The 24,135-nt window shown below is 47.8% G+C and overlaps 1 protein-coding gene across 1 annotated transcript in view; it reads left to right on the forward strand.

Moving 5' to 3' along the window:
* Positions 1–21,551, forward strand: part of AMN (amnion associated transmembrane protein) — an 85,685-nt gene extending 64,134 nt beyond the window's left edge. Inside the window, exons 6-12 of the mRNA XM_077323746.1 lie at positions 1,181–1,318; positions 1,455–1,563; positions 10,164–10,246; positions 12,093–12,279; positions 16,234–16,408; positions 19,557–19,677; positions 20,978–21,551. Of these exons, the coding sequence (XP_077179861.1) occupies positions 1,181–1,318; positions 1,455–1,563; positions 10,164–10,246; positions 12,093–12,279; positions 16,234–16,408; positions 19,557–19,677; positions 20,978–21,085 (921 nt within the window). The 3' untranslated portion in view covers positions 21,086–21,551. The remainder of the gene's footprint in view (positions 1–1,180; positions 1,319–1,454; positions 1,564–10,163; positions 10,247–12,092; positions 12,280–16,233; positions 16,409–19,556; positions 19,678–20,977) is intronic.
* Positions 21,552–24,135: the final 2,584 nt, after the last annotated feature.

Consider the following 24,135-nt stretch of genomic DNA (forward strand, 5'->3'; position numbering starts at 1 on the left):
CAGCTGGGGAATCTCTCGTTATTACAATTTATCTCCAGATAACCAACATCAATTATCTGGAGAATATGGCTGCATTGGGAGATGATTCTATGGCAGTATACCATGCTGAGGTCCATCCCCTTACCAAACCCCACTCTCTCCAGGCTCCACCCCCAAAATCTCCAGGTATTTCGCAATCAGACCTGGCAATCCTAGAGGGGACAGACCGCAGCAGAGTATAATGCCATTGAGTCCACCAAAGAAGCCATTTTCTCCAGGGATAGTTGATCTTAGATGTCTGGTCATCAATTATAATAGCAGGAGAACTCCATTTGCCTCGTGGAAGTTGGCAAGCCTAGCAGGAAGTTTTGGAGTTCTGACACACTGTGGTGGGCACTGCCACAAAATGCCACACTGCCACACTGCCTCAGGAGCAGAAGAAGAAGAAGAAGAAGAAGAAGAGTTGGTTCTTATATGCCACTTTTTCCTACCCGAAGGAGTCTCAAAGCAGCTTATAGTCGCCTTCCCTTTCCTCTCCCCACAACAGACACCCTGTGAGGTGGGTGAGGCTGAGAGAGCCCTGATATCACTGCTCGGTCAGAACAGTTTTATCAGTCCCGTGGCGAGCCCAAGGTCACCCAGTTGGCAGCATGTGGGGGAGTGCAGAATCGAACCTGGCATGCCAGATTAGAAGTCCGCACTCCTAACCACTACACCAAACTGGCTCTCTCAGGAGACAAAGCCAGTCACAAAATGGCTGCCTCAGGGGACAAAGCCAGTCACAAAATGGCGGCCGCAGCTTAGCTTCAGTCACACCATGAAGATCCTGGTGCTGTGGTGGCAGCTGCTGCCAAAGCGACGTTTTTAAAAGGCTGCTCAGCCAATCAAATTTCCAATGGCCTTGCTGGGCACCGAGCCCCACCCACTTTCTAAAAACACTTGGCGGGTGCCAGAAGAGGTGTCCGTGGTTGCCATAGCACCAAGTTGAGTGCCCCTGGCCTATGACATCTCCTGTTCAGATGCTCCTGGATGGTTTCCTCAACAGCAGGTGTTTGGCATTCCAGGAAACAGCCTGGGCGTTAACTGAACCGCTCTGATTGTAAATTATGGCTGTGGGGTTGTTTTGTTGCTGTTGACAAAACTGACTTACTGCTAGCCACTCAAATTGATCCGTGTTTTCTCTACCTGAACTGTCCATTAGAAGTTCACTGCCAACGACACCCTGGCAGAGTACATGAAGAGCCGTTCTGCAAAGCTGCAGTTCCACGGGCAAGGGGCAATCCAGCTGTCCAACGCCAGATGTCCAGACAAATCTGGCTGTGAATGTGGAAACGCAGCGGTGAGTTTCATCTTGCCGCTTCTTCTGAGGCACACGCTTTCTGCCTGCGGCGAAGGACGGGTGGGAGAACTCGGGGAGACAGGTCACCGCTGTTGATCTTTCTCTTCGAGGAGTGATCCAGTTCTTCTCATTCAAGGACCATCACAGAATCTGTGCTGCCCTGCTCCAGAATTCGGAAGGCCGGTGTCCAGTGCCAATGTGCAAGAGCCCACTGAAGCCAGCTGGCCACTGTTGTGAAATCTGCGGTAAGCAAAGAGGCATGGTAGATGAGACCTGATGATAGGGGCTGGAGATGAGAACTGATGAGAGGGGCTGGAGTTCTCCCAGGATTGCAACAGTTGCTGTGGAGGAAGCGGCAGCTTCAGAGGGCAAACTCCACAGCAGGCCTGTTTTGCAACTCCCTGCTGATTCAGGGATGAAGCGGCATAAGCGTCCCCCAGCCCTGTTCCTGGCCGAGTGGAGTAGGCTACGGGGCAGGTTCTGGCATTGGGGGGCAGAGGCGGCAGAGCAGCATAGGCCTGCCCCAGCCCTATTTCTGCAGGCTCCCACTGCAGGCCCCCTTTGGTGAAGAAGAGCAAACTGGTAGCCAGCCCAGAGTAGAGGTATGGTTCTGTTCACAGATAATCAGAAAATGTTGCTGTGCTGTCACTTCCTGTGCTGTGGGAGTGGCCTGGTGATGTCACATCTGGTGGGAGTGTCTGGGTGATGTCACTTCTGATGACATGTGATTTCTGGGGACATGGAAGGAAGTTGTGGCCCACTGACATCACTTCCGGGGTTTCTCAAAGCCTGAAGAATGTTTTCTCAATAGTCAACGTCACACCATCTATTGTAATCTATAAGTGTCATCAGGTTGTAGCCAAATGGTGGCAACTCCTCATGGGATGTTCAGAGCAGGAGAGGAGCAGAAGTGGCTTGCCTTTGCCTTCCTGTTTGTACCAACCCTGGTCTTCTTTGATAGTCCCCCTTGTCCACAGTTCCTGAGTTCCCATGAGCTCCGGCTAGTTAAGTCTATTCAGGCTGCAGGTACACCACACATTTCAAGTTTTATCCCTTCTCAAGTTCTACCCTCCACTGGCACCTTCCTCAAATTTCTGAAAATACCCCAGGCTGGCATTGGCTACTCTGGACATGACACAGGAGCCAATTTTGCAAGTCCCTAGTGGCACCAAATCCCAGTCTGCTTGGCCAACAGGTGTCATCATGGTTCACGTTTATATGCTCACTTAAGACCTTGTGCAAACCTTTGTTTCTTATAACCATGGTTAGTATCTAAAACTAGGGATCCCCTCCCAGGCAGTCACTGAAGTCCTGGAACCCAACCTGGGCAGAGTCTGCACTTACTTTCTTTATTCCATTGTCAATCCTGTTGAATTCAGATCGCTTTGAACTCGGGTCTTCCTCTTCCCCACCCCCTCCCCATTGAAACAGGAAAGTCTTCTGTACATGGTTAAGGTAGTTCAGAAGGGGGGGGGAGCCAAGCCTCTTTCTTTCTTTACTTGAAGGGGGGATGAGCCAGGCAGGGAGCCTCTTTCTTTTCTTGGAGGGATGGGGGAGAAGATCGAAAAAGGCAGAGGAGGGAGGAAAAATCCAGGACCGACAGAAGTTGAGAGAAATTAGGGGCTTCTCCTTTAAGGCAAGCATGTCACATGACCAGGTGTAGCCTCTCAGAGGTTCTCTACCACGGAGCTTTCTTTCCCAAATGGATATTGAGGATTAACAGCACTCTGAGATATCGCACAATAAAGGTAGTGTCACTCCGGATCAATCCTCCTTGCTGCAGAAGGAAAATTTAAATCGGCCAGAATCCGAACGGAAATCGCATTCTGTGTAGAGGGCAGGGACTGAATCGATCTGGGGTTGGAATAAAAGCTCTGTACAGTTTACACCCAGGTGTCATCACTGTTCAGGTTTATATGCTCACTTAAGACCTTGTGCAAAACCTTGGTTTCTTATAACCATGGTTAGTATCTAGAACTAGGGCTCCCATCCCAGGCAGTCTCCGAAGTCCTGGAATCTGACCTGGATAACCCAGGCCAGCCTGGTCGTGTCAGATCTTGGAAGCCTAGCAGAGCAGGCCCGGGCTAGGAATCAGGAGGGCGGCCAGTAAGGAACACCAAGGTCATGACGCAGGGATAGGCCATGGCAAACCACCTCCAAAGAACTCTTGAGTGGCAGCCAGTTAATCGTAGGGTTTCCTGGCTGCGTGACACACATGCCATCCGATAAGCAAAATAAATACAGAGATCCTGGCTTATCTCAACAAATGTGGTTTTCAGAGCCTTCTCTCTGCAACTTGGAAATGAGCCAGGATTAAAGCTGGACATAGCAGAGACGCCTGCACTCATGTATCACACGAAGCCACAATTAAGAATAACTGTCGTTAATAAGAGCAAGAGTCCAATAGCACCTTAAAGGCTGACCACGTTTGTGGCAGGCTATTTAATCACTGCTCATCTCAATCTATCTCCATGTAGCTAATGAAAAATTCACATTCTCTGCTTAACTGGCTGATGGTACAATCAACACCTTCTGTCCCTTTATTACCTTTTTGGCCTTGTGAAAGGGATAGCGCAAAACTGGGTTGAATGCAGCACTGTAGAGGAAAGCATGCACTCCACAGCCTTATAAGTTAATAGGAGAGAAGATTTAGGTAAAATCTGTCTATGCCATAAAATCAAGGCAGGGAGGGGGGACAGCTGCTGATTCTGCTTTGGGGTTCTTCATGTGCCAGCCCGACAGACCTATATAGGACTCTTTGATCATGGCCGAGGCCTCCAGGTAAAGGTGCTAGACTGTACTGAAAGCCCCTAACCAATCTTATTTTACTTGCTGCTAAATTCCTCTTTCTGCCCCCCCCCCCCAGTTCTAGATGTGTTGTTCCTCCCTCTAGTGGTCAGTTCAGTATTACACTGGTTTATTTCCAGCATATCTCCCTGAGGTTTAGATCAGCAGGGAGATATGCTGGATATACCCCGGTGTAATATTGAATCGGCCACTAGAGAGAGCAAAACGTGTGGAAACAGACACCTTGCCCTGAAGAAACAGGAACTTACCAGTGAGTAAAATGAAAATATGGGAGGGGAAAACCCGGCCTGCTACTTTAAGCGCTATGCTGCTCAACATAACATCCCCTCAGCCATTCCTCCTCACAAAGCTCCCTGCATGAGCATCATGTGGAGAAAGATTGTGGAAATCTTTTGCAGTGTGGATGGAAGTCCATGAGGACTTCTTGCTCTTTCTCCGTGCTGTGGTTAAACTTATATTTTTTGTTGGCCATTCCATCTTCTTTCCATCCTGAGGCCAGGACAGCTCCTCGGTTAGATGCATTTGGGGGTCAAGAGTTTCTGACCCTGAAGGCTGGGGTGAGGGAGACCTCGTCAAAACTACTGAGGAGTGAGAGATTTGCAGAGAGAGGGAGAGAGCGAGGCCAATAAACTGCCTAGTGCCGGGCAATCAGACCGTTAATCAGGACCTCTTAAGCTATTAATCAAGGTACACTTAGACACCGAGGATCCAGCTGCATTAACATTCCTGCCAACAAAGACCTATGTTCACATTAGCATTTTCTTCTGAGAGGTTCTTAACTTCAGGCTGATCTAATTTGGGCTGGTTTGACTTTCCGGCAGAAAAGCCAATCAATGAGGTAACTAAGTGCCTCCAACATGCCTCCTCTTTGCCCAGAATGCCTCCCCCCCCCCAATTCCTTATTTGGAATAGGAGCTATCTCCCCTTTACCCAATCAGGGAGAATTTTGCTAGCTCACCTTGCTAGAAGTTTGGCATTTCTGGTCATTGCAAAAACATAAGAAACACCTTGCTGGATCAGACCAGTGGTCCATCTAGTCCAGTGGCTGGCCAGTTCTTCTGGAGGGCCAACAATAGGGCACAGATGCTGAGTCCCTTTCCTCAAAGACTTGAGGAGGTTGTGGTGGTAGTGGAGGCAACACATCCCTTTGGCTTATATTGTCCTCCCCTGGCAACACTGATATTCACCCCCCTTTGCCTGCCTCATTCTTTTCTTCTGAGGCATTCACCAACATGCCTTTTATCTGCTTCCCATCTTCAATTATATCTGTTATTTATTTACTTCATAATACCCTACCTTTTTCTACAGCGGGGACCAAAGCAGCCTACATTATTCACCTTTCCTCCTCTTTATCCACACAGCAGTCCCGTAAGGCTGGTTAGGTTTGAAAGTATGTGATTGGTCCAAAAAACCACCCTGTGAACTTCTGTAATAGGGCTTTGAACCTGGGTCTCCCAGACCTTATTCCGAGGCTCTAACTCAGGGGTAGTCAAACTGCGGTCCTCCATATGTCCATCGCTGGCAGGGGCTCCTGGGAATTGTAGTCCATGGACATCTGGAGGGCCGCAGTTTGACTACCCCTGCTCTAACTGCTACGGGGTGGCATAGAAATCAGATTATAAATAAACAAACAAACAAATAAACAAACAAATAAATAATATATAACACTGGCACTCATAGGATTGTTGCTGTAGAACAACAGCAAGCAGCTAGGACTACTTCATTCAAATCAGGTGGTATCTAGTCAGACAGAGATTGCGACATCAAGGTGGAATTTCAGGATCTCCCAGAATTACAATTGAACTCTAGATGGCAAAGATCCCCCCCCCCCCCCGAGAAAATGATGGCTTGGAAAGATGCTGTGTGCCATATTCAAAGTGTTCAAGAAGATCATCCAACCAAGGCTACAGGAATATCACGAACAGAGAAGATCAAGCAGGAATTAGGCCACATTGGGGCTGTATTGATCAAATGTTCACCATCCATCAATAGCAGAGGAAAGAATTAAGTGGGGAAAGAGAACTGTCATTGTCTTTATTGACTTCAAATCCGCTTTTGACTGTGTCCACTGGCCTTCTCTATGGAAGGTACTAGAAACTGAAAATGTGCCCCAGAAAATAATCACACTCTCCAAACAGCATATGATGGTTCAACAACCAAAGTGCAAATTTGAAGTGAGCTATCAGAAGAGTCCACCATCCATACTGGAGTGCACCAAGGAGATGTGGCCTCTCCCCTAAGTTTTAACATCGTAGTTGATGCTATTATGAGAAAAATATTCAAGAATAGGCGTGAAGTTCAGTATGGCCAAAACAACTTCCTGACAGATAGGATGTTTACAGATGATAGTGCCGTATTTGCTGATACAGATGCAGAGGCTACACTAACATCCTCTATGACATTGCCTGCATCACCCAATCTTACAGCTAAAAAATAAATTTGGACAAGACCAAAGTCATAACCACAGATGGATCACCAGCAAATGTATACCTCATTGAAGCCCAAATTGAGCAAATCAAAGAATTTAAATCTTTAGGATCATTAATGCAAGTAAAGAAAGTGCCATCTACCACTGAAGCCCACAGTAGGATTGGCCAAGCAACATCAGCATTTGCCATACTCAAATGGTGCCTCTGGAAGAAGACAAACATCTCTCTCAAGTTCATCTCTTCCGGACACTAATTCTGCCAATCCTCCTATATGGATCAGAAGCATGGACTTTACTAAAACCTGACATAAACAGACTCTGGACCTTCCAAATGCAATGCCTGCAGCAGATTTTGGATGTCTCTCTATGTGATCATAATCGAAATGAGACAATTCAGAGAAAATGTGACAACCAGCTGCAAATTAAAGAACAAATCCAAAAGCACAGACTGCAATGGTTTGGCCATATCTGCAGAATGAACACCAGCAGACTGCCCCACAAACTCCACTAGCAAGAACCACTCACTAACTGAATGGAAGATCCAATGGCTAGCGCCAAAGAAAACATGGCTTAAACAGATCGAGGAAGACCTTAGACACCAGCGGTTGACTATCCACATGGCCAAAATTACTGCCAACAATTGCCAAGAGTGGAAAGATATTATAAACTAGGCAAAAAATCCAATGGCACCTACAGCAGCGTACTGGTTGAGGACAACCTGCTCTACCCATTGCCAGCTAAAGTATAAAAAGAAGAAGAAAGATATTCAACTGAGGCCTCCCTTCTCCCCAGTTTTACTCTTCGTAGACTCAATCCGAAAATTTCTAGGAATTTGCCAGTCTAGAGCAGACATCCCTGGCTTCAGTGAGTGCTGCCTCAAAGGCCAAAATAGGCCAAAAAGGCCCCTCCCATTTTACTGAAACCCAGCCTGGAATACTGTGGTTGCCTAGCAACAGCCACCGAGGGAATCCATTGCTTAAAACTACAGGCACTCCTTTTATCATTTTTGGGTTTTTAAATGTATTTTTAAAAAAGGTTTCACAGTTTTCTGCAAACCCTGGGCACTATTCAAGTCTGTGGAAAGATCTGCCATTCCTGTTTACGGCTTCAGACAATGAATTTACATAGACTCAGATTTGGCTGACTCGACTATTAGTATATAGAAGAGGTTGCCCACGGTGAGCCATTGAATGTCACATCTCCCTTGGCTTCATGGAGTTTATTATTTTTTCCCCCAAAGGAAAGAAAAACACCACACGCGCCTTCTGGAAAACATTATTTTAATTGCTTCCGAAGGCTTCCTAAGAAACGTATGTCGACATCCCTATCAAGTGTTTGGTTTTCATATGGTAATTAAGAATTAGGAACACAGTAAAAAAAACAACAACTCTGTCTTTGCCTCCCAGGTAAATTAACAGATGAGCAGCCCATATGGAGAGGAAAGGCATGCCACTAACCCATCGGACGCATTTTCATTTTAACATCCCAATTAAATGAAGAACCTGTATGGGACCAGTACATTGAAAAAGAGAAGTTATATGTTCCTTGGCTCTATTCATTTGATCTGTTATTTACTGAAAGGATTTATATCCCACTTTTACACACTCTGGATAGTGTGAGGGTAGAACTCTTGAGAAGAGTTAGATCTGCCTTTCTCAACCTTGTTGCTATTGAGAGCCCCCTGAAACCTTCTTCAGGCTTTCAGAAACCCCACAAGTAGTGCCTTTTGGAACTGTCCATTGGGTGTTGAATTCTGGTGCTGGAGAAGACTCTTGCGAGTCCCTTGGACTGCAAGGCGAACAAACCGGTCAGTCCTAGAGGAGATCAGCCCTGACTGCTCCTTAGAAGGCCAGATCCTGAAGATGAAACTCAAATACTTTGGCCACCTCATGAGAAGGAAGGACTCCCTGGAGAAGAACCTAATGCTGGGAGCGATTGAGGGCAAAAGAAGAAGGGGACGACAGAGAATTAGGTGGCTGGATGGAGTCACTGAAGCAGTCGATGCAAGCACAAAAGGGACTCCAGGGAATGGTAGAGGACAGGATGGCCTGGAAGAACATTGCTCATGGGGTTGTGATGGGTCGGACACGACTTCGCAACTAACAACAACAACAACAAGTGATGCAATGGTGCCCAATGTGTTTGGGAAATATAACTGTGGAGACGCTTATCTGGGACCCCTCCCCTTCCCACCCCCTCCAGGCCCATCATTGGCCATTTAGGGGAGTCAACATGACCATAGATGATCATGTCAGCTGATAAATGTTTAGCAAATTTTAAAAATATATTAAAAATTAATTAACTCCCACCCATTCAGGAAACCCTTCCAGGGCCGTCAAGAAACTCCAGGGTTTCACGAAAAATAGATAAAGTCTACCCATAAGTGTTTGCAAGCCAGGCTTTCTTCCCCATATACACATCCTTTCTTCAAGGAACTTGAGGGTTAATCTGTTTTATGTTTCCCAGTTTCTGTTAGATAGTGGTGATGGAAAATGCCTTCAAGTTGCAATATACTGATGGAGACCCCAGAGGGTTTTCGAGGCAAGAGCCGTCTAGAGGTGGTTTACCACGCATAACAATCCTAATATGTCCTGGTAGTCTCCCTTCACTGTACAGTGCAATGCCAACACTGCTTACCTTCTAAGACAAGATTGCTCTAGCCCAGGTCATCTTGATCAGGGCCTGTAAAATAGGCTGAGCTAACCTTAAAACTCACACTTGATGATCAGGTTTAAGGCTGAGCAGACATTCATTTTTCTCTCTTGTGTATTCATGTTGCGCGGAATGGGGGCTGTTCCTCAAGTGTTTGGCTCCATCTAGTGGTCGATTCGATGTTGCGTTGCTTTGCGTCTTTCATAAAAACCCTGAAGTTTAAATTTGAAGGTTTGCATGCCAGACGTATTTCCAGGAATTTCCCAGCTTGAGCTGGCAACGCTGTTCATGCTTTTGTGCGAATCTTGTTCTTGTGGTCCATCATGATGTACGCCCTATCAATTAGTGCTGTATCAGTTCATTGAGATGGGGAGAAGGTTGTTGAGGTGGCTTGTTTCCAGTTTGGTGTAGTGGTTAGGAGTGCGGACTTCTAATCTGGCATGCCGGGTTCGATTCTGCACTCCCCCACATGCAACCAGCTGGGTGACCTTGGGCTCGCCACAGCACTGATAAAACCGTTCTGACTGAGCAGTGATATCAGGGCTCTCTCAGCCTCACCTACCCCACAGGGTGTCTGTCATGGGGAGAGGAATGGGAAGGCAACTGTAAGCCGCTTTGAGCCTCCTTTGGGTAGGGAAAAGCGGCATATAAGAACCAACTCTTCTTCTTCTTCTTCTAAACTGATCATGCCAGGCTATTCATTTATTTGTTTAACTCACTGATCCCTGGCCTTCCCCCCAGTGGGAACCCAAAGTGGCTTCCCTCATTTTCCCCTCCTCTGTTTTTATTCTCTGTGAGGTAGGTAAGGTCGCGAGAGTGCGACCAGCCCAAGATCACCTGCCGGCTTCCATAACAGAGTGAGAAACCCTTGTTTCCCAGACCCTCGTCCAGCACTCTAACCCACAACACCGTGCCGGCTCTCACATTTCGTCTTGTCTTTCTCTCCCTCAACTGCAGGAGCCATCATCTCTCTGGAATACTCCACCGGCTTTGACATGGAGGTGTATCGGGACAGAATACTCCATACATTTCTGAGCCTGGTAGGCATAGACCTGTTTCATAACTGGTTGCTCAAGGGAGCTCTCTCCCCATCAGCCATTCTGAAACCATTCCTTGGCGGGCAGAAGCAAAATGTAGCGGTCGCTTTTTCTTAGAATGCATATAGATTTTTGTTTTCAACCTGGAAGAAAGGAAATTCTAGTTGTGTGACCACAATGGCTGTGTGGTTGGTCCTTAGGCTACCCACTTAGAGATTTAGAAACTGCCTAGTCCCTTTCAGTTGCATTGAGAAGAAGAATTGATTTTATACCTTGCTTTTCTCTAACAAAAGGAGTCTCAAAGTGGCTTGCAGTCGCCCTGTGAGGTAGGTGAAGCTGAGAGAGCTCTGAAAGAACTGCTATATCTGGGGGGGGGGTCCACAGATTGTGTGGGTCTTTTGCCACCAGTATGGTTTTATGGTATCGTTATGTATTTTATGTGGGCTTGTGAACCGCCATGAGCCAGCAGGGTCCGGGAGTAGTGGTCAATAAATATAAGTCAATAAATATATGAGAACATCTCTAAGGGCAGTGATGAGGTCAAGGTTAAGGCCAGACATATTTCCTTGGGGCTAGGGACCACCAGCTCGTTGGAATGTACAGAGGAGTGTGCTCTTCGTGGGGGCATAGATAGAAATGTGGTCTGTCAGATATGCAGTACCTGGACCACAAACGACCTTATGTACCAATACCATAAACTTGATCTGGAATTCAACCGGGAATCAATGCAGTTGGCGGAGCACAGGTTAAATGTGCACCCTTCAAGGTGTCCCTGTAAGGACCCCAGGTACGGAATTCTGGACCAGTTTCAGTTTCTGGAGCAAGGATAAGGGCAGGCCCATGTAGAATGAGTTACGGAAGTCCAGTCTAGAGCTACCATCACATGGATAACTGAGGCTAGGTGTTTGGGGGCCAGGTAGAGGCTTGGCGAAGCAGGCTTCCTTCCCTTGCCTCTTCTTACACAGCCATAGGACGTCCCATTTGAAGGGCTGAGTTTCAGGCTTCGGCTTCAGCCATCCCATCAATGCTTCCAGGCAAAGTTTTCTGGGTTCATTTCCGGGTGGCTGTCCATCAGCAGGCAGAGCTTCCCTCCTCATATTGGTGACACCCAAGCCCAACCCCCCAGAACAGCAGGGCGCATAAAGATGTTGAACAAAGTTGCGGATAGAACCACATCTTGTCGTATGGCAGAGGTCGCATCGGAGGTGGTTGTGTCTTCCCAGTGGCTAACCTCTGTCCACAAACCCAGAGAAAGGAGATCAGAGGAGTTGGTTTTTATATGCCGGTTTCTCTAACCAAAGGAGTCTCAGAGGGGCTTACAGTTGCCTTCCCTTTCCTCTCCCCACAACAGACACCCTGTGAGGTGGGTGAGGCTGAGAGAGCTCTGATATTACTACTCGGTCAGAACAGCTTTATCAGAGCCATGGTGAGCCCAAGGTCAACCCACTGGATGCATGTGGGGGAGCGGGGAATCAAACTTGACCCGCCAGATTAGAAGTCCGTACTCCTAACCACTGCAACAAACTGGCTCATGATTGAGCCAGTGATTGAGCTCATGATTGGCTACGTCGAACACTGCTCACCATGTCGAACTCTGCTTATTTTAACACCCATTATTCTTCAGTGTGCATAAATGGGAAGGGAATATAGCCTAGTAATGAAAATACACTTTTCTTGCACAAAGAAGTAATCTGGTAGAATTCCTACCCCTTGCAATTAAATGCTTCAGGGAGCTCAGGAAAGCTTCAAGATCTCCTAGGCCTGTCCCCGATCAAAAAATGACAGGTCTAGTGTAATCTCTGCCTTCCTGCACTGTTTTTTAAATGTGTGGTTCTGTGTGTTTCAAAAGCCCAAGAATGCAGGTGTTCAGATGGCCATGTCCAAGGTGCGCGGACCTCGCCCTTTCCTGGGCCTCCTCCCACGCAGCCCTGCATCCTTCATCCAGATTATGCTACTAGACAACAGGACTGGGGCCCAGAGTGGCACTCGTGCCGAAGAGCTGGCCAAGGACATCCTGAACGATATGGCGGAACATGGTAACTCTTCCTCTTCTCTGCCTGTTGCAGATCTTTGCCAGTTCTGGGTTGGGAAACACCTGGATATTTGGGAGGTGAATTCTAGGAAGAGCAGGGAGGAAGGGGAGGGATTACCACAGGATGTAGCATCATGGAACCCACCCTTCAAAGCAGCCATTTTCATCAGCGGAACTGATCTTTATCACCCAGAGATGAAGAAGAAGAGTTGGTTTTTATACCCCACTTTTGAAGGAGCTTGAAAACATTTTATCCAGAAGATCTGCAGTGTGCTTGCAGCTGAAAGCTCCTATCCAGAAGGAAACTCTGCTGGTCTTAAACGTGCCCCCGGACTCTTGATGAGGACAGAATATGCTTTAGCAGCACTGCGTGTTGCAAGCCACTAAGGGGGAAAAGGAGGGATGCGAAATGAGGCTGCTTAAATCCCGGAGAGCTTATGATATTCTGGAAGAGCTTTCCAAATTGTCATCTTCTTCCCACCCACCCACACCACAATTCCCCACTGGCCCAGCAGTGTGTACATTGCAATAACAAGTCAAAACCAGAACAGCCAACAAATGTGTCAAAAATGAAACTCAAAGCCTGGAGGTATTTCTTGCTACTCAAGGAAAAGTTACTCGGAAACGCACACCACGTCCCGGAAGCAGAAGGCTAATAAAGAGAGGGACAATTTATCGTCCCAGTGCAAGGAGTTCTCCGCGCTGGTCCCCACTAAGTTTATGTAAACTGTGGCTCTCCAGATGTCCATGGACTACAATTCCCATGAGTCCATGGACTACAATTCGCATGAGTGCCTGCCAGATGTTCATGGATTAAAACTACCATGAGTCCACTACAATTCCCATGAGTCCATGGACTACAATTCCCATGAGTCTCTGCCAGATGTCCATGGACTACAATTCCCATGAGTCTCTGCCAGATGTCCATGGACTACAATTCCCATGAGTCCACTACAATTCCCATGAGTCCGTGGACTATAATTCCCATGAGTGCCTGCCAGATGTCCATGGACTACAATTCCCATGAGTCCACTACAATTCCCATGAGTCCATGGACTACAATTCCCATGAGTGCCTCCCAGATGTTCATGGATTAAAACTACCATGAGTCCACTACAATTCCCATGAGTCCATGGACTACAATTCCCATGAGTCTCTGCCAGATGTCCATGGACTACAATTCCCATGAGTCCACTACAATTCCCATGAGTCCGTGGACTACAATTCCCATGAGTGCCTGCCAGATGTCCATGGACTACAATTCCCATGAGTCCACTACAATTTCCATGAGTCCATGGACTACAATTCCCATGATTGCCTGACAGATGTCCATGGACTACAATTCCCATGAGTCCACTACAATTCCCATGAGTCCATGGACTACAATTCCCATGATTGCCTGACAGATGTTCATGGATTACAATTACAATGACTCCCCACCAGACGTCCACAGACTACCATTACCATGAGTCCCTGCCAGCATGGTCAGGGGCTCATGGCAATATGTAGTCCATGGACCTCTGGAGAGCCACAGTTTATTCACCCCTGCCCCTGAGCCACCCCATAGCTACCTATTTCACTTCCACTTTTTAAAATCAGAAGTAATGTGATGCTGCAGCCAGCATTCCAACCCCCACCCCCAAATTCTCCAGGTTCTTCCCAACCCAAAGCTGGCAACTGCATATTGGGTCAAATGTAAAATAATAATAATTTGCCTTGGAAGCACAAGAACTTTATGCAGTATCTCTGCAGTATTGCTGTTCAAACAAATGACAAAGATGATCTGACTCCAATGGTAACGAGAGAAAGCAATTTTACTTGCAAAAATAGCAGATCTTACAGGACATATCCATATAGGTATATGCAACTCATTGTGAACAGATTAATTTCAAGAAGGTTAATTTGCTACAGCCCCAAGCCCAGGTAAGAGACAGAAGGCGAGAGGTCATATGCGATGAAACAGAAGGCAAGAAAGGGCCAAAGAGACTCAACAGCTGACCAAGGGGAGGGTGAGGCCATCTGCCAACAGTTCCCCAGTGAGAAAAGTCTGTTATCCCTTTCCCTCCCAGTTCCTCTTGCATGCAGAGCTGCAATATCCAACAGTTCATTCATCTGGCTTTGCACAGCTTGGCGTGCTCTGAACTTGTCTACCTGTTTGATGATTGGACAGAAAGATGCAAGAACAATGGCCTGGTGTGCATAGGAGTGTTTCCACGTGCTCGGTTGGGTGTGCCAGCACAAAGCAGGAGGTGCTGGGAGCAATACAGAAAGCATTTTGGGACTGGTTCAAAGTACACGTTGTTCTCTTTTCAGTTTTGCCCTTCCTGATTTTGCATTTGAGCACCACTTGGACTAATTCGGCTGCTCTAGTCTTTCTGGGACGAGCACCCAGGCTCACTGAAATGTGCTCAGAGAATGCAGGAGGAAGCAGCTGGAAATGTGGGCACCTAGAACAAACAAGAAACAGTGGCATTGAGGATTCGAGATGCCACACTTCAGGACTGGTATATGAGGGGGGCACAGGAGGATAAAGTGCTAGTGTGCCAGGACACCCGGGGGGTTGGACTAGATGGCCTGTGTGGCCCCTTCCAACTCTATGATTCTATGATTATGTGATTCTGTGATCGTCCTACTCCTTTACAAGAAAGGGATATTAAGGTAAGAGAGACAGAGGGACAGACCAGATCCAATGGGATGAAATTAATTCACGGGGGCAGGTACATCTGTTGTTCTACTTTCATAAGATGGCTGGTTTTAGTCTGAGTGAGGTGAGGCAAGGCCAAGAAGAATCCTTCCCCCCCCCCTTGGGCAGCCTTTCTCAACTTTTTGTCATTCAGAAACACCTGAAACATTCTTCAGGCGTCGAGAAACCCTCCAAAATGGGGCAGAATATGGTTAGGAAGCATAGCGGTGGACACGCCCACCCAGAGCCCCTCCCTTTCCAGGCCCATCATTGGCCATTTTGGGAGGAAGTGGGTGGGTCAACATGACCACATATGCAGATATCACCCAATAAAGGTGATATGTCCATATTTTAAAAACAGATCTAAAATATACATATGTATATACATATTCATACACACACACATACATATATAAATAATTCACTCTCACCCATCTGGGAAACCTTTCCAGGGCCCTCAAGAAACCCCGGGGTTTCCCAAAGCCCTGGTTGAGAAAGCCTGCCTCAGGGACTCAGTATCTCAGGGGTCTTTCCAAGATCCTTCTAAGGCAGGAAAGCCAACGAGAGGCGACAGTTTAAAGCCGAACCTGGCATTTTGTGGCCGCCTCAGAGAAGACTGCCAGTGAGGAGGTGGTGAGCTCCCCCTCACTGGCAGTCTTCAAGCAAAGGTTGGATACACCCTTTTCTTGGATGCTTTAGGATGCTTAGGGCTGATCCTGCGTTGAGCAGGGGGTTGGACTAGATGGCCTGTGTGGCCCCTTCCGACTCTATGATTCTGTGATTCTAAGACGTTCAGCAGATCTCCTCACTTCAGAGTGCGGTTTCCCAGTAAACGTGTGGCAGGAAGCAAATTTTGTCCCAGACCTGAGAGAAAATCTATTTGAACTTGCTGCTGTTATGGATTTGTAAGTGCCATTATTGTATCGAACGGATTTTATGTTTTTTAAAAAAAAAAAATCATAATTAGCTGCCCTGATACCTTTTTCAAAAAAAGAGAGAAAGGGAGAGGAACATTTAAATATACGGCAGGTCTCCCTCTCCCGTCGAAAGAGCGCTGAAGTGGCAGCATTGAACGGGGAGCCGGGCCGGAGAAGGTCAACAGCTGCTCTTCCTCTCAGGGATAATGGCCACTCGCGGGCAATGGCCATTACCCCGGGGAAGAGCAAGGCAGGAGGAGAGTGACAGAGAGGGCCATGAGCTCCCTCAGGTTTATTCTCCCCAGGCGTATGAACCGAGTGGTTGATGGGAGCCGTAACATTTTGTCCACTTTTGCAGGAGAGTCCTTCGGCATTGTGAGAGGCTCTGTGCAGGCCGCCACCGGCCACAACTGGAGTGCTCACGGAGCGGGGCCCCATAGCGCTGCTGCTACGACCGAGATGGTTGTCGGCGCGTTCTTCATCCTCCTGCTTATCGGAATCGTCCTACTCCTTTACAAGAAAGGGATATTAAGGTAAGAGAGACAGAGGGACAGACCAGATCCAATGGGATGAAATTAATTCAAAAGAAATTCTGTCTAAACATCCGGAAGAGGTTCCTGACAGTGGAACAGGCTTCCTCAGGAGGGGGTGGGTTCTCCATCTTTGGGGATTTTTAAGCAGAGGCTGGATGGCCATCTGACAGAGAGGCTGATTCTGTGAAGGCCCAAGGGGGCGGCAGGTGACAGTGGATGAGCGATAGGGTTGTGAGTGTCCTGCATAGTGCAGGGGGTTGGACTAGATGACCCAGGAGGTCCCTTCCCACTCTGTGATTGATTCTATGAGATGATCTGTGGGGCTGGGAAGTGCCACAAAGTCATAGTTGATTTCAGTTTCTGCATAATATTGTTGAGCATTTGCACAGAATCCTAGAGTGGGAAGGGGCCACACAGACCATCTAGTCCCACCCCCTGCTCAATGCAGGACCAGCCTCAGGCATCCAGGAGAAGGATCTGTCCAGCCACTGCTTGAAAACTGCCAATGAGGGGGAGATCACCACTTCCTTAGGCAGCCCCTTCCCCTGCTGAACTAGACTCAAAGAATCCTAAAGTGGGAAGGGGCTACACAAGCCATCTAGTCCCTCCCCCTGCTCAATACAGGATCAGCCTCCAGTATCCAGGATAAGTTTCTGTCCAGCCGCTGCTTGAAAACTGCCAAGGAGGGGGAGCTCCCCACCTCCTCAGGCAATCAATTCCACTACTGAATGGCTGACTGTGAATTCCTCCCCCCCCCCCCCCCATCTAGCCAGTATCGTCTTCCACGTACATTTAGATTCTTCTCTGGCTCTTCTGCAGCCGTCCCCAAGCCTGTTTTAGTACACTCTCTCCAGGAAGAATATTCCCAACATTTATTTGGGGAAGGTGTGGAGGGTCAGGGGGAGATTTCGGGACCTCCTCTGCCACCTCCGGCATCATCTCTCTTTGTACCCAGTTGCCTCCCCTTGTGCCAGTGGAGATTTTGCAATTTTTTAAAAAATGACTTTTTATGGATGTAATTTATATTTGTCGTCAAGCTGTAGCTGTTCAAGGCAAGAGATGTTCAGAGGTGCTTGACGTTGCCTCCTTTTGAATAGCAACCGTGGCCATTCTTGGGGGTCCCCCATCCAAGTACTAAACAGGGCAGACCCTGCTTAGCTTCTGAGTTTAGAGATTGGGCTAGTTTGGTCCATTCAGATCAGGGCCACCTCCAAGCTTCTGGCTGCAGTTCCCAGGGCTCCTCCTGTGCCCCTCCCCAGGGGGATCAGAGCTCTCTCTCTCTCTCTCTCTCTCTCTCTCTCTGTGTTTCTCTCTCTGTCTCTCCCTCCCTCCCTCTCTATTTTCCTCTGTTTCTCCCTCCTTCCCCCTCACTCTCTCCCCTCCCCTTCCCTCCCTCCATTTCTCTCTTTCTCTTTCTCTATCTCTTTCTCCCTCCCTCCCTCTCTCCCTCTCCCTCCTTCTCTCCCTCCCTATCTCTTTCTCCCTCCCTCCCTCTCTCCCTCTCCCTCCTTCCTTCCCTCCCTCTCTCTTTCTCTATCTCTTTCTCCCTCCCTCCCTCTCCCTCTCCCTCCTTCCCTCCCTCTCTCTCTCTTTCTCTATCTCTTTCTCCCTCCCTCCCTCCCTCCCTCCCTCCCTCTCCCTCCTTCCCTCCCTCTCTTTCTCTATCTCTCCCACCCCTCCCTCCTCTCTCTCTCTCACCTTCCTTCCTTATCTCTCTTCCTCTCTCCCCCTCTCTCTCCTGCCCTCCCCCCCTCCCTCTCCCTCCTTCCCTCCCTCCTCTCTCTTTCTCTCTCTCTCCCACCTTCCTTCCTTCTCTCTCTTTCTCTCTCTCTTCCTCTCTCCCGCTCCCTCTCCTGCCCTCCCTCCCTCCCCTCCTCTTTCGGCATGCTCTGCCAGCTGGCAGGGCAGGGCTCCGTGCTCTCTGTGCTCCGGCTGTTCCCATTCATTAAGTGCTGGTCTTTTCCCACCAGGCAGCAAAGCTCTGGGGCTCGGCTTGTTTTCCTTGCCAGTGTCAAGACGATTTGCGTTTCCTAGCAATAAAAGGGTAGTGTTGCTTTAATTCCGAAATAAAACTCCAAACATCCATTTGCCAGTCGCAGAGCCTTCTTTCTCCGCGGGAGATGGGTAGGTTTGCAGACTGGGCATTGAAACCAAGACCCCTCTTCTCTCTTGTAAGGGGGAGGGTTTGGAGGAAAGCAGATGACAAACCAGTCACTCGAACCGAGATCCGAACCAGGCACCGAGGGGCAGGTTGACCCAGTCGCTCAACCTGAGATGATGATCGCTGAACTCAGGTAACCTTGTTCGTTTGGCTTACCAGCCAAGTGAAGACAGTGAAGACAAAACAAGAAGTCAAAATACCCTCTGGCAAGATTGCTTGGTGTTGGGATGAATTATTCTTTCAAATAGGAATCCAGAGACAACTTATAAAGGGGCTGGATCTGGATGGCTCACATCACAAGAGTAGGAGAACATTAACGGGCCGTACTGATGAGTGTACCAGTGCTAAATTTCTATTAGTAACTTTTAATTAGGGCTGTAGGCATTTTATACTTGTCTATTGCTGATCTTGGCCTGTAGTTAAGCGAACAAACAGTTGATCTGTACTACAGAGATCAATTCCCTTGGAGAAAATGGCATCTTCAGAGGGTGGACTCTGTGGCGTCATACATGCTGAGGCCCTTCCCTCACCAAATATCAGTCTTCTGCTTCTAAACATCCAGGGGTTTCTCAGCCCCAGGTTGGCAATCTTACATTTGACAGCCCTTTTTTATTCCAGAGACACTGGGAGAATGGATGAACCAGTTAGGTGTCGTGGTTAATGACGGAGTCTTCTAATCTGTAGAGCTGGATTTGATTCTCCACTCTTCCACATGCAGCCAACTGGGTGATCTTGGGCCTGTCACAGTCCTGTTTGAGCTGTTCTCACAGAGGACTCCTGTCAGGGCTCTCTTAGCCTCACCTACCCCACAGACTGTCTGTTGTGGGGAGAGGAAAGAGAAGGACACTGGAAGCCATTTTGAGACTCCTTCGGGCAGTGAAAAACAGGGTCTTAAAACCCACTTTTCTTCTTCTTGCAGGAACAGCATGGGAGGTGCTCTTGCACATTTCCCATCACTAGACCAATTTAATGGGTGTCTCCTTTTAGATATTTCCCCTGCGTGCATTTGCTGAACCGATGGAAGCGGATGGATGACCTGGATTCTCCGGAAGATGCCGTGGACAAAGGCTTTGATAATCCAATGTTCGACACACCATCCAGCCTTGCGGTAAATGCTTTGTCTTCCATATCTTTTTTCATCCAGATGCAACAGTGGTGTGCATCCACACAGTGAGTTTTCTTGGGGGGGGGGAGAGAGAGTGGGGGAGAGAGACAGAGAGAGAGAGAGAGCACCCTGTATGCCACCTGAGAGCTAAACTTTAAGTGCCAGCAGACTCAGGTTGATTCTGTGGTCACCAACACTATATTCATTCATTCATTCATTCATTCATTCATTCATTCATTCATTCACATTTATATATCGCTCTCCCTTGCGGCTCAGAGCATTTTACAGAGAACAAGAATTGTGTAACAAAGCACAATATAAAATCAGTAACTATATTATCAACAATGAGGCATTTTCAACAGTAACCATAAGATAACCGCAGAACATTTTTCTCGGGTAACATTACAACTGCAACCCTGCAAAGTGGGTGTATCCGAAGGGGAGGGGGGTTCTGGGGGCCCAATAGATGTTGTCACTGACCTCAACCAAATGCCTGGCAGAAGAGCTCCATTTTGCATTTGAGAAGCATTTGTAGTTCTTTGGAAATTGTCGTGAGGCCCTGATCCAGAATGGCTCCATTGCCAAAAAGAGGAGCCCCCCCCCCAGCTGCTGAATGCAAACGAAGAAAGAAGATGCTGACGATTTACGCTACAACACATCCAATGTTCTTCTTGATTCTGAGAAATCATGGCCAAAACGAGATCTGGTTTACAACTCGTTCTCAAGGGAAATCTCTTCTTCAGTGGCTCCAAAATTCATTATAATTCCAGTCTATGCTTGGCACAATAAGTATCCAGCTTGAAAGTACCCAATGGACCAATGGTTCCAATAATATTATTCCTGCGTGGAGCCACTAAAGAAGAAGAGATGTTCTCTTGAAAACGAGATGTAAACCGGATCTCATTTTGACTGTGGCTTCTCAGAATCAAGAAGAACATCAGATGTGTGACAGCTTGAATCATCAGCTTCTGCCTCCCAGACTGGATGAATAGCCGAACTATGACAAAATCAAAATGGAAATTGCATGCAGTGGAGACGGCAGGGACCGAATCGACCTGGGATTGGAATAAAAGCTCTGTGCAGATTCAGCCCAGGACAGAATCCGGGTTCTCTTTAGCGAAGAAAGGAGATATTCGCTGTTTGTGCTGCAGACAAAACTTCTCCGAGAGCACCCTGATGTAACGTTATAGAATTGCTAACACCTCGCCTGCGTGAATCCAGCCAAACCCTCTAAGCTCTGCCATTGTCTTCAAGCATTTAAGCCCTCTCTTCCCTAGTCAACACTTTGGTCTCTCTCTTCCAGGCTGTGGAGGGTGCGTCCTCCGTGGAGCAGGCCACAGAGATGAGGAGCAAAAACACCCAGGTCTATTACATCAATCCTTTATACGATGAAACAGAACTTAGGGCTTGAGAGCAAAGCCCCTCAGTGAAGACGAACCCGCCTAGTCCTCTTCCACCTGTCCTTGCGTGCAGTTTTGTTCCTGTAGGGGTCTCCCGTACACCAGGAGGACCGAAAAAGCATCTCATTCAGAAGAAATTCTTGGCAGATTGTGATTAATGTCCGTTTTCCATTCACCTGTCTCAAAATCTGCACTAATTTTGTTAGGGGGAGGCTTCATGCAGTTATCATGCAGCACTTGGGAATGACACCGTTTGCAAGTCTATCGATCATCATTTCTGGAACTGAGCCCAATCCAGCAAGAATTGTTATCACAAGTGGAATATTTCTGCCTCATGAGTTTACGGCGGATTCTTCCTGATTCTTTTGTTCCTCAAAGGATAGCAGTGGGCACTGTTTTTATGTCTTGACTGGGGACCCTGTTTGAGTGGAAAGATGGCATATAAATGTTTTAATTAAAACAATATGATATTTATGACCTGAGATCTCTTTTATTTCTAAGGGGGAGCTTGCAATTTAGCCACCGAAGTGTTTATTCCTAAGCGATATTTCCAAGTGATGTTTTAAGACCCAGGTTACAAATTCATCTCTGGAAGAAAGAAGATGAGGAGCTGGTTGTTCACCGTCCTAAGGAGTCTCAAAGATACTTACAAACACCTTTTCCTTCCTCTCCCCCCAGCAGATACCCTGTGACATAGTTGGGGTTGGGAGAATTCTAACGGAGCTCTAACGGAGAGCTCGTTCAAAGAGATATAGGGAAGAATTCACAGCCTTGGATTAGTCAGAAATGTGTCATTTTCCTAATTTCAGTTCTGAATCTGGAGGGGAAAAATTCCAAAAGGAAGTGTTCAATATGTGCTTCTTAGAGATGAGGTTGTAGTTGAGTTTTAGAGCCTCCGGCCCCAGCTCAAAGGTTCAGGCAGTGGGGGATGTGAAGGACCTCAATTCAAAATCCTGGAAAGTTACTGCCAGTCGGAATAGACAGAAGTGGCTTTGATGGATCAAGGCCAGACTCCGTCTGAGGCAGCTTCCTGTGTGTTCATAGAGGGCAGGAGTGTTGCTCAGTGGCAGAGCATCTGCTTGACATGCAGACCATAAGAAGAGCTCTGCTGGATCAGACCAGTGGGGCATCCTGTCTCCCACAGTGGCCAACCAGTCCCTCTGGAGGGCCAACAACAGGGCAGAGGCCGAGGCCTTCACCTGATAAGAACCTAAGAAGAGCCCTGCTGGATCAGACCAATGTCCATCTAGTCTAACATTCTGTCTCCACAGGAGGAGGAGGAGAAGAAGAGAAGGTTCTTATATGCCACCTTTCTCTACAAGAAGGAGTCTCAAAATGGCTTATAGTCACCTTCCCTTTCCTCTCCCCACAACAGACACCCTGTGAGGGGGGTGAGGCTGAGAGAGTCCTGATATTACTGAAGAGGAAGAAGAGTTGGATCTTATATGCCATGTTTCTTTAGCCGAAGGAGGCTCAAAGCGGCTTACATTCGCCTTTTCTTCCTCTCCCCACAAAAGAGGCAGATGAGGCTGAGAGAGCCCTGATATCATTGCTCGGTCAGAGCAGTTTTATCGGTGCTGTGGCGAGCCCAAGGTCACCCAGCTGGCTGCATGTGGGGGAGTGCAGAATTGAACCTGGCTCGCCAGATTAGAAGTCCACGCTCCTAACCACTACTCCAAGCTAGCTCTGGAGGGCCAACAACACCGTAGAGAGGCCAAGGCCTTCGCCTGATAAGAACCTAAGAGCCCTGCTGGATAAAGCCAGTGGTCCATCCAGTCAGGCATCCTGTCTCACACAGTGGCCAGTCAGTTCCTCTGGGAGGCCAACAACAAGACTGAGGCTTTCTCCGATGTTACCTCCTGGGACTGAGATTCAGAGGATTAGTGCCTCTGAACATGGAGGTCTCCCTCAGTCATCATCACTAGTAGCCACTGATTAGGGATGGGTATGATCCACATTTTTGCAATTTGGTTGGTGTGTTGTTGCTGAACCATGAACTGGTTCCTAACAGTTTCTGAGCCATTTAAAAGTTTCAAGAGAGTGGTTAAGAGCAGCAGTTGCTAGTTTGGAGAGCCAGGTTTGACTCCTCATTTCTCCACATGCAGCCAGCTGGGTGTCTTTGGGCTAGTCACAGTTCTCTTAGAGCTGTTCTCACTGAGCATTTCTGTCAGAGCTCTCTCAGCCCCAACTACCTCACAGGGTATGTGTTGAGGGGAGAGGAAGGGGTAGGCAATTTTTTAAAGAAATAATATTGTAAGCAACTTTGAGACTCCTTCAGGTAGTGAAAAGTGGGGAATAAAAAACAACCTTTTTCTTCTCCTTTTTAGCCCCCTGTTTTCTGCTTCCTGCCATTTAATGCCTACTTTCTGCTCACTGCAGCTTTTGTGGTGAGCAAACAGGAAAGGGTGAAATAGCTGGGAGCCATTTCACCCCCTGCTTTCTACTCGTTGCAGCATTTGTGGGCAAGCAGAAAGCAGGGGGTGAAACGGCTCAGAGCCTGCTGCCAAAAGCAGTTGGGAACATAAAGCAAGGGGTTTAAATGGCTTGGTCAGGGTGGGATTAAATGGCTCTGAGCCTTTTAAACCAAACAGCTGAGGGTGGGGCTGAAATACTTGCAACCCCAAATGCTTTCCACCCAAATGCTGTGTCTTGGGGACTTCTGCCTGTAGGATTGCCAGCCTAGAGAGACCAGTGGGAGGAGAAAGAAGGGCTGTTATTTTATTCCCAGCATTTCACTACCTGAAGGAGTCCCAAAGTGGCTTCCAACCCCTCTCCTTTCCTCTCCCTGTAACACTGTGAGGTAGGTGGGGCTGAGAGAGCTATGAGAGAACTGTTCTATGAGAACAGCTCCAAGAGAACTGTGCCTGGCTCAAGATCACCCAGCTGGCTTTACATGGAAGAGTGGGGAATCAAACCGAGTCCTCCAGATTACAGGCCGCTGCTCTTAACCACCAATGGCATTAACATCACTTATAGGAAATACCCAGCAATAACATCACCAGGCCAGACAGGAAGCTCTGAGTCTCACTGAGATCCATCGGCATGCTTTTGTGAATGGAGC

Source organism: Paroedura picta, chromosome 2, assembly GCF_049243985.1.
Source record: "Paroedura picta isolate Pp20150507F chromosome 2, Ppicta_v3.0, whole genome shotgun sequence".
NCBI classification, from domain to species: domain Eukaryota; kingdom Metazoa; phylum Chordata; class Lepidosauria; order Squamata; family Gekkonidae; genus Paroedura; species Paroedura picta.